The sequence below is a fragment of the Dendrobium catenatum genome, unplaced genomic scaffold, assembly GCF_001605985.2.
Source record: "Dendrobium catenatum unplaced genomic scaffold, ASM160598v2 fragScaff_scaffold_1058, whole genome shotgun sequence".
NCBI classification, from domain to species: Eukaryota; Viridiplantae; Streptophyta; class Magnoliopsida; order Asparagales; family Orchidaceae; genus Dendrobium; species Dendrobium catenatum.
Genome location: NW_021319520.1, coordinates 467,784 through 478,959, shown reverse-complemented (window position 1 = coordinate 478,959; position 11,176 = coordinate 467,784). Strand labels below are relative to the sequence as shown.

The 11,176-nt window shown below is 39.7% G+C and overlaps 1 protein-coding gene across 4 annotated transcripts in view; it reads left to right on the top strand.

The window, feature by feature from the left end:
- Positions 1-1,979: 1,979 nt before the first annotated feature.
- The window catches only part of LOC110092003 (pentatricopeptide repeat-containing protein At4g19440, chloroplastic), a 32,055-nt gene continuing 22,858 nt past the window's right edge, over positions 1,980-11,176 (top strand). For 3 of the 4 annotated variants that reach the window (XM_020816340.2, XM_020816339.2, XM_020816343.2), the window contains exons 1-2: positions 1,980-4,701; positions 4,943-5,038. In XM_020816340.2, the coding sequence (XP_020671999.1) occupies positions 2,057-4,522 (2,466 nt within the window). In that variant the 5' untranslated portion in view covers positions 1,980-2,056 and the 3' untranslated portion in view covers positions 4,523-4,701; positions 4,943-5,038. The remainder of the gene's footprint in view (positions 4,702-4,942; positions 5,039-11,176) is intronic. The other variant, XM_020816345.2, reaches the window with a different exon arrangement.

Here is an 11,176-nt window from a genome sequence, read left to right as displayed (position 1 = left end):
GCTTGGTAATATTGTACATGAAGTGTCAGTACACACAAAAAATAGATACAATAATAACAAGTAGGAGAAACTAGATAAAATCCAATAATATTTGTTATCATCAAAACATAAGCTTGAGCTTTTAGATTTCAACACTTACAAGTCGAGCCAAGATGAGCTTGAGCTCGAGCTCGTTAAATATATGAGCTCGAGTATGGACTTGAGCTCGAACTCATTGCTCGATAAGCTTGACTCGTGAGCTCGTTAATGAGTCAATCTCGAGCTAGCTCAGTTCACTTACACTCCTCAGACGAGGGGTAAACTTAGTTTACACAATTTTATACACTAAAAAACATTTTATTGAAATTTCATATTTTCCTGCTCTAGCAAAACATTCTTCTGTATTTCATTACTTTTATATTTTCTTTTTGTTAAATATTCTCAGTATAATTAGATGTGATTATCATAAATTTTTTTATTGAAATTGTTGCGTGCTAGAATATACGTGGCAGTAGAGTTAGAAAATATTCTTCTTAGCGTTGCACGAGTATTCAGCACACAAACCGAAAAGAGAATGAACACCAGAGTTTTTACGTGGAAAACCGAAAAAAGGAAAAAACCACGGGGCCTCGCCCAATTGTAAAATTCCACTAATGTTTTTGTAAATTACAAGAAACTGATTCGTCCCACAAATCGGGACGATCAGATTACAACTTGAAGCAAATTTACAAAGTTTTGCAAAATCCCATCGTTTCTCGAAATCAGGCGGAGTTCCGGCGTATTCAGGCGGCAGGAAGAGCTCCGACGGTGGTCAAGGAGGAGGAGATTCGCCTTTTCCCCTTTTCCTTCTTCTTCTCTTCTTCTTCTCTCTCTTCACTTGAGTCCCCCTTGTCAAGAATGAGGGCTCTATTTATAATTTTTCTGGAGTGACATGGCTCGTAAATAGGTGTGAGATCATGGGTGAATAGGGAGTGGTTTGAATGGACGGTCGATATTGAACCCTTCGATCGTGCACCGTTTGTTGGACATTTGGAAGCCTTAATGATGTAGGAATTCGGCGATCTTGGGCTCGTCTCGTCGAGCCGCTCGATTCGAGTATAAGCTCGTTAAAATCGGAGACCGTTTGGTAACTCAAATTGCGGTTTAGACCTTCCAACAGCGCTTCGGGTCCTTGATTCGGACTCATTTGGGCTCAGATTGGGTTGATCTTGGTGTCGTTGGGTTCGTATTTCCGAGACGCTCAGTTTGACTATAAACTAGCTGAAATCGGAGTTTGTGTGCTCCTGAAATTAATTTTTGAAGTTTCCAACTAACTTTTGCCACGAGATTTGTGCCCGATCAAGCTAATTTTGTGATGTCGTATCAGAAATTAATTTTCTTGAATCATCTAATCAATGCATTTGTATATGCTATGATCAAAACATTGAAAATATGATAATAGCAAACAAATGTGCTTGCGGCTCGCACCCACGCAGTTGCGCTGTTGCTAGCATAATTGCACCTGTGCTTCCATCATCGCACTTGCACTCGAGCTCGCACAATCATACCTTACCTCTGCCCCCTCGTGCTGCGCTCACACCCGCGGCTGCACCCGCTTGCCCACCCTTTGCTCGCCTCCGTTGACCTCGTCCACTTCCCCAGGTCGACAAGCCATGTGGGTCAGATTTTAAGTGGATGAGGTCCCGGTCGAAGTTTATGACCCATTTCTCAAATTGAGTCAAATTGGGGTGGAATGTTTTGAAGTCCGGGTCAAATTCAAGTTTAATTTGAACCCAACTTAAAACTCATTTTAACACCACATGTAATTGCTCCAAAAGAATAAAAGAACGATTTGACATGTACTAAACTCGACTTATTCATTGAACTCTCCATCAAATGCCCGACCACCGAAACTTTCGGGTCGTTAACTCGCGAGCCTCCTACGTGGACTTCTCAGACCCACGTTTCTCCCTTCATTTTACTCTTTAGGACCTAATATTTCACCTAATTACAAAACCATACCTTCTTGGCTGAAATCAAAGTACCCACTTCTCTCACGCCGTTCTCCCAACACCCCCCTCCCCCGCGTAACTTTGGCATGATCCGCCTGCGCCGCGCTGAGCAGCCACCGCTTTCCTTCCTGCAGATCTTCAAATTCCTCTACTCCTCAGCCAACGGTTTTTCCTCCACCACCTCAGCTACCGCTTCACCGCCGCCGGACGACGATGCCTTCGCTTTTGCAGGAGTTCAAGATCTTCATCTCCTACTCTCTCGCCCCTCCTTCAATCCTTCCCTCTGCCGTCAGATTCTCTCAAGCCTCTCACCCCGTCGATGTGAAGTCCTGCTCACCCAGCTCCTCCCCTCCGTCCCCGTCAATGTCGCCCTTCGCTTCTTCTCCTTCGCCTCGGATCAATGTGGGTTTTCTTTTACCCTCCGTTCATACTCTCTCCTTCTCCACTCCCTTCTCAGTTCCGGCTTGGTTACCCCCGCTCGCCTGTTCCTCATCCGCCTTCTCGACCCTTCCAGCTCACTTCCCGTCATCTTTGATGTTCAGGATCGCCGTCTCCACGAGCTAGTGGAGGCGCTCACGGTATCCGCCCCGCCGGAGACTACCCAAATGGCCATTGACGTGCTGGTGCACGTTTGCGCTTCTCAATTCTACCAAGTCCCAAGGCTCGCCATGGATGCATTCCAGTTGCTTGTTGCCCGTGGGATTTGCCCGACACTGAAAACTTGCAATTTTCTTATCTGTTCTATGGTCCGAACCAAACAGAATGAGGACGCCTTCAAGGTGTTCGACGATATGCGAAGGTTTATTTCACCGGACGTTTACTCTTACACACCTGTTATTGACTTGCATTGCAAGATTGGCAATATTGAGGAAGCATTTGCCCTGTTTAGAGAAATGGAGAGTACTAGGGTTTCTCCTAATGTTGTTACATACAATGCTCTTCTTGATGGGCTTTGCAGGAAAAATATGTTGAAAGAGGCCATTGCGTTGAAGAAGGAGATGGAAAACAGATTTGTTAAGCCAACTGTTATGACTTACCGTTCTATTATGAATGGCCTTGTTAGAGCTGATAGGTTTGAGGATGTGGGTTGTCTCTTCAAGGAGATGATAGAGAGGGGCATTGCTCCTAATGAGTTTATTTATAATACCATGGTAGATGGACACTCTAGTATGGGTCGATTTGCAGAGGCTCTGATGTTGAAGGATGAGATGATGGCTAAAGGGATAGAGCCTAATAGGGTTACCTACAATATGATTATGAAAGGTTTGTGCAACTCCGGAGAGATTCAACAGGCTGAGAGTCTATTTAAGGAAATGTTGAAGAACAAAATTCCTTTAGTTGCTGGTGATTTTAATTTACTCATTTCCTGGATTTTGAGATCAAATTCAAGACTTGATTCTGCAATTTGGTTATTTTTGGAGATGCTATCTCAGAAATTTAAACCGAATGATCGACTTTTGACAGTACTAATAAATGGGTTGTGTAAGAGTGGGAGGCATCATGAAGCTGTTGGTTTTTGGTGCAAGTTGTCAGAAAATGGTTTTATTCCCAACATAGTAACTTCTAATGCTTTGATTCATGGGCTTTGCAGGTCCCGAAGTATGAAAATGGCTGTTGAAGTTCTCAGGATGATGCTTGAGAAAGGAATGGTATTGGATAATATAACTTTTAACACACTTATATCAGGAAGTTGCAAAGAAGGAAGATTGGAAGAAGCATTTAAGCTTAAAGAAAGCATGGTTAAACGTGGTCTCAAAGCTGATAATTTCACTTATAACACACTGATGCAGGGGTTATGCAATTCAGGAAGAATAAATGAGGCCATTTTAGTTTTGAATGGATTTGAAAAGGAGGGTTTGATCCCTGATGTTTTTACATGCAGTATAATAATTGAAGGATATTGCAAGGTCAATGAAGTAGATAAGGGAAAGCTGTTCTTAAGAGAATTGGATAAGTGGAATTTAAGACCAAACTACGTTTTATATAATTCACTTGTCGGTGGATATTGCAGGAATGGTAATTTAAAGGAGGCATCCAATCTTCTAAATGAAATGAAAATCAATGGAATTACAAGAACTGCAGTGACTTATTCCATCCTTATGCATGGATTATGCAGTATATGCTCTATGCAAGAAGCTAGAGATGTTCTCAAGATAATGAGGGAGGATGACATCACACCAAATGTTGTATGCTATACTTTACTGGTTGATGGGTATTGCAAAATCGGTAACGTTGAAGAAGCACGCAACATATTTCAGGAAATGAGTGCTAATGGTATAGATCCTAATAAGCTTACCTACACAGCTTTGATGAATGGATATTGCAAAGTTGGAAACCTTAAAGAAGCAGCAAATCTTTTTGATGAAATGGTAACTTGTGGGATTTATCCAGATGCTGCTACTTACAGAGTACTAATGGTGGGATTCTGCAAACAAGGCAGTGTGGACGAGGCTTTTAGAATATCTCAACTGATACCTCAGAAATGTCATATGTTGGATCATACCCCCTTAAATGCCGACGAGGTGTTTACAAGTGCATTTGAGATGGAATAAAATTCAATTAGCAAGGGCTTCCTGGGTGGTCAGCATGTTAAGCTTTCTTTACCTGATACGCCATTTGAGTTTGAACAATTGCTATTGAAATAAAGTTTGAACATGTGGTAATATGCTACCGCTTGTCAAGACTACTGAATTTACTGATTACTCAAACAGGAGAATTATGATCGATTCAGGTAACTATCTATACTAAATATGGTGTGGATCCTGCATTGCAGTTATGAAAGATAGTATATTGGTTGATGTTTCTTGCTAGTTGATGATCGTCAACTCGTTAGTCTTTTTCTTCTTAAATGCTTTATTTCGAAATAATAGAGGGAGCCTATTTTTTCTTATTATTCCTTACGTTTCCTTGTTTTATAATTCTTTCTATTGCTACTTTATTTCGTCCATCTTATTCTGCAATACTTTTTACAGATTTTCTTATCTGGGGACGCTAGCGTGTGTAGATATTAGCTGGATTGATGTTGTTGGGCACAAGGCAACTAATTTAAAAAGGTGTTATTGAAGTCGGTAGGTTTATGCTTTTTTTTTTTTTTTGTTTTTTCTTGTCTCTTTCCCTGCATAATAGCCATGCTTATTTATTGTTGAAGGACATCCTATGAAAATATGTTATGGTTTTACTTAACTAATGCTTACTGCTGCTAGCAACTATATAACTCTAAAAGATAGCCATGATTAATATATAATTTCCTCAAGTTCCAGAGATTTATATTATGCCAAAAAATTAAAATATGAAGCATGAGCTTGACATGATGGAAACGGGTTCAAAATTTAGCAAGACTTGGAAAGTAGAATGCTGACTTATCAGTTATCAATAAAAATTCTAGTAGAAAGTTGAATTTGATACCTTAAGAAACACAAGGATCTTTGATGTATGATGTTTGGGCGTTAGGACTTAAGGAATTTGATGCTTTGTGAAGCAAAAATAGCAAGTAAAAGAGAAGAAAAATGTAGGAATATCAATATAGGGCTAATTTTTGGATTATCTACTATTCGAGAGGTAGACCAGCTCTCCCACAAACCCTAGACGCCATTAGGAACCCACAATAACTATATCAAAATAAAACTCAACAATAACATAAACTAAACCCTAGACAACTCCCCCTTAAATAGTCTTAGAATACAATAACATAAATAGAATATTCCTAATAAACATAAATATAATTTAGAAAACTTTTCTAAATAATTAGACCCCTTCCTAATTACCCTAAACATAATTTAGGAAACATTCCTAATCAATTAGCAACATAAAAACATACCTACTTCTTTCCCTTCTTTACATAATGAATATTAACTTTTCTAGGCCCCACAAGGGGGGTCGACCAACGTTTTAAAAGGCGAAATCGGGAATCGAGGCATTTTGGCTAAGCGAGGCGTAAGCCTAAAAAATTATAAAAATAAAGCAATTTAAAATTATGAATAATGACAAAAATGTCAAAAAATAACAAAATATTACATCAATTATGAATTTGATGATTTTTTCTAAGATAACATTAGTATATTACTGGAAAATAAGATTTAAAATAAACTCACTTAAAAATAAAACATCTCTTTAGGATCAAGACTCAATGCAGGCTTATCATCACTTTGATTTTCTTCAGAAGAATCTTCATAATTAATGTCAAAGTCATCCTCAAACTCTTCTTCGTCTATAATATTTTTTCTTTTATCCCCTATATCAGTTAATATTTCGTTAGCTCTAGAATGAAACAATAATAGTATAAAAAAATAATTCATTATATTTATAAATACTTCTGAATTTTTTTGAAGCTCCAATCTCACTTTGTTTCTTTTTTTTATATACATGAGTAGTTGCTTCACTGTCTTCATTGTCTTGAGTTTCTCTTTCTACTTCAACTTCAGAAACATCAACATTCTTAGGAGTAACCCATTCATCATCATATCGTAAATCATCAACAAGTAAAGGGTCAATTTCATTATCAATGCTTCCTTGCTTCTGTAATTTGAGATGTCTATCTTTCAGTTTTTTGTTAAACATAACATAAACAAGTTTGTTCATTCGATCTGTGGCCAATCGATTTCTTCTCTTAGTGTGAATTTGATTGAAGATACTTCAATTACACTCGCATGCAGAAGCCGAACATGTTAGGCTAAGAACTTTAACTGCAAAAGCTTTCAATTCAGGAACATCATCTCCAAACTGACTCCACCAACGTTCTACATGAAAATGAAAAATATTTTATGAATATTGATTGAAGTATAAGACTTGAACATAAATTTTAAAATTAAAATTATAAATATATAAATTATAAACATACTAGGAGATTGTGTTTTGTAGCATGCTTGTGCTGCTCTAAATCCAAACATTCCCTTATTCAGATGAAATTCCTCAAGTTGATCATTCACTTTGAGGTAGTCTTCTTCAGAAATGAGTCTGTCCATACATGCATACAAACCAGTTTTTACCTCTTTATCAACATGAAAGTCTTTATCATAATGAAATTGAGGGTTTAAATAGTATGCAGCAGCATGTAAGTGTTGGTGTAATTGACGATCCCACTTTTCATCTATAATATCCCATATTTTTTGTTGGCACTTTCTTGACCTCTCAAATCTTTTGTAATATCTTCTTTAGCCCTATTCATTGCTTTATAAATAAATCTCATAGTCGGGGCCCTCTCACCATCAATCATTCTAAGCACCTTAACTAATGGTGTTATTTTCTTTAAAGCATAATTTGTACTGCGCCAAAATGAATCATCTTTCATAACAAATTTTTTACCTGTTTTCCTTCTTGTGTTTTTGCCCATGAACTTTTATCCCATTCTTCAGAAGCAAACATAGCTTCCAAAGGTTGCCTTAACTCCTTGAATATCTGCAATGTTAAATATGCAGTAGCAAATCTCGTAACAACAGGTCTAATAATTTCCTTGTCAGTGAATTTTCTCATCAAATTGAGTACCCAAGAATGATTGTATATGAACTTACTAACGAATTTGGCCTTCAATAAGGCTGATTTATGCTGAGGCAACTGTCCCAACCTCTCAAGCATTAAATCAATGCAATGTACAGCATAAGGAGTCTAGTAAAGGTGAGGCTCTTCTCCATTAACATTCTCCCTGCAGCTTTATATGCACTTGCATTATCAGTAACAACTTGTACTACTAAAACATCATCTACTTCCTCAACAATTTCATCCAACATTTCAAACAATAATTGTGCATCCTTTACAAAACTTGAAGTATCCACTGATTTTAGAAAAACTGTTCCATATCGATTGTCGACCAAAAAATTAATAATACTTCTATGTCAAATATCTGACCAACCATCTGACATTATTGTGACTCCTGTCTCAATCCAAGTCTTCTTAACATCATCCACCATTTTTGAAGTTGTCTTGACCTCATTCAGCATCAAATCCTCAGTTCATACATGCTGGGAAGTTGTAGTCCTCTTTCATAGCTTCCAACAGATTGTAACATATTAATCCATGAAGGACTTCTAACAATATTAAATGGAATCCCATTTTCATAGATGAATCTGGCGATATTCAAACAAACCCTATTCCTGAGTTCTTTTGTAGCAGTAGGAGGCTGAAGATCCTAAGTGTTTATGTTATCCTCGTCATCAATATTTATCATAAATCTATCCATAGGACCTCGAGTGCCTCGGTTAGAAGAAACTAGATGGCTTTCACTACTGGAACCTTCATGCTGTGATCCATAATAAGAAGAGTTTCATATTATCTCTTTCATATTTCTTTGTGTAACCTCCTTTATGGTGGCAAACTTCTTTAAATAATCTGTACATTTCTTTTTCACCTCATCAGGTACTTTTGCAAATGGTCCCACATTGACATGAGTACATGCTAGATGATCCTTCAACCTCTTAACGCCACCAGTTATGCGTTTCTCACAGAAATTACATTTCATGTAAACATATCCCTTCTTTGCACCTTCGCTAGACACTTTAACTTGAGTTCCATATTTTCATGTAGGATCTTTCCTTGTATCACTAGTCATGCTAATAATAAGACAGATTTTAACAATTATTTGTACTACCAATAATAAAACAACATGAATACAAAAATGTACCAGTCTGCCAGGGGTCCAAGGGGGCGCTGCCCCTTGGCGAGGTTCGACCTGCCCGGTCAGGTCGCGAGGTCAAGAAGCAGCGCCCCTGCAGGGGTTTTCGGGGGCAGCGCCCCCCGGAACAAAATTTTATTATAAGAGTAATTTTGAAATTATGCTTATTATATATGCTCGGTACCGAGCATGTACCTAACAGTACCGAGTATGTACTGAGCAGTACCGAGCATTTACTAAGCGGTACCGAGCTTGTACCTGCTCGGTACCGAGCATGTACTAAGCGGATGAATGAAAGAAAGCTGAATCAGGAGTTATTCAAGCTTTCGTTACTGCACCTCAAAGTCAAGGCCACAACACCGCTCACCTGCTCTTCCGACCAAACCGAGGCCTGAACGTTTCCTGCACTCACAACTTCGTCTTCGTTTCCTGCTTTCGAAACCGTTATTGCTTTTGGATTCGTTTCCTGCGTCGTCTCCTTCTGACTTCGTCTCCTGCACTCACGGCTTCGTCTCTTTCCCTCACGGCTTCGCCTCTAGTTCGCCTTTCAATTCTCACAGGAAGCCCTAATCCTATACGCGAATACACAAACACGAATCGGCTGCGTCGTATTTACATATATACTGAAGAAAAATTTCGAGGCGGTGCCTCATTCTGCCTCGAGGCGTTACGCTCTAATGTGTACGCCTTGTGCGAAAAAATCTTAGGCTTCGCTGGATGGTTCGAGGCGTAAGCCCTGATACGCATGACTTCCGCCTCGACTTGAGGCGCGACTCAATGCGGACGCCTCGTCAGCTTTTTTAATGGTTGGGGTCGATAGCCCCTCCATGTAGTTTCTCTGGTTCTTGCCCAATAGTTCTGTTGGGTTTTGTCGGTCTGGGCCGGCCGGTTGGCGGCTCTCTCTTCTCTGGTATAACAATACCCCACTCCTAAAGTCTCAACTTATCCTCAAGGTGGAAAAACGAAAATTGTTGCTTCACCCTCTCGCACGACTAACATGTAGGGTCATAGTTAGTAACATTTTTCATTTTATCAACACTTCCTAGATCCCTCTCTTTCCCGGCTGTACCCTTTCTAGCTTGAATGGTTCCAACATGACCTCCAAATCTTCTTGACAGTGTCAAGGGTATCACTAAAATGGATGTATGATCACCAATAGCTCACCTCGACTATAACATGTGGAACACCGGATGTAAAGTAGCGGTCGGAGAAAACTTCAATCGATAAGTCATTGCTTTAATCCTCTCTAGTATCTCATAGGGACCAAAGTACCTCAGTGTCAGCTTCTCATTCTTCCTGTTAGTTGTCGTCCTTTGTCTATAGGTATGAAGCTTTAAGTATACTCATCACCTATCTCAAATTGCACGTCCTTCTTGCGCCCATCTGCTGCTTTTTCATGATTTGCAGATCCCTCAACAAATGCCTTTTTAATTCAGCTAACACCATATCCCTCTCCTCTAAGTATTGCTTTACCAACGAAACTAGTGTGCTACTTTGCCCAAAGTGCACCAAGTGAGGTGGGTCCCTCCTGTACAACAGTTTGAAAGGAGTCATCCGGGAAGCCAAATGATATGGAGTGTTGTACTAGTAGTCCGCCCATGCAAACCACTTGGCCTATAGTCGAGGTAAGTCTCTGGACTCTTGTTTACGACCTCCGTCTACTTGTCCGTCTAGGGGTGGTAAGTAGTGCTCCTCTTCAATATTGTCCTCTGCATCCTGAATAGCTCCATCCAAAAATGACAGAGGAACACCTTATCTTGGTCGAACACTATAGATTCTAGTATCCCATGCAATATGACCACCACCACCACCAAAAATACTGTAAACCCGTCAGAGCTGGGCAGCCCATTAATAAAATTCATGGTGGCCTCCTCCCATACTATGTTTGGAAGAACTAGAGGTTACATCAACCCTTTCGAAGCCATGGCCATATATTTGATCCTTTGGCACATCTCACATCTTGCCATCTGTTCTACATCCTTATACATCTCCTTCCAATACAACTCTGCTGCCAACCACCTATATGTCTTATGCACCCCTAAATGATCCTTGACAGTGCTCTCGTGGAACTCCTGCAGAAGTTGAGGAATGTGGACCGAGGTTCATGGCAACATAGATTTCGCCTAATTCAATTGTTCTCCCCCTATAGGGAATAACTAGGGTGGCTACATTCATCCCTCAGAAAATTTCCCCCATCCACCTTAGCTCCTTGTCCTAAACACTCTCCTCTTTAATAGCCTCGCAATCCAACATTAGTGGGACTGAAATGACTAAATCTTGGAGCTCCCCCATGCGTCTGAACAAGGCATTAGCCACTTTGTTCTCTAGCCCTGGTCTATAGTGGATCTCAAAATCATATCCCAACAACTTCAATAGCCACCTCTAATGCTCTTTGGCCACCATCCTCTGCTCTAACAGGTACTTCAAGCTCCTCTGGTCTATCTTAATGATGAAATGTTGGCCCATCAAGTAAGTCCGCCGCTTCGGAATGGTCAACATAATGGTTATCTTCTCCCTCTCATATATAGTCTTTAGCCTAGCTCTAGCTATTAACACCTGGCTAAAGTAAGCTCTTCTGATTATGCATAAGCACCACCTCTAA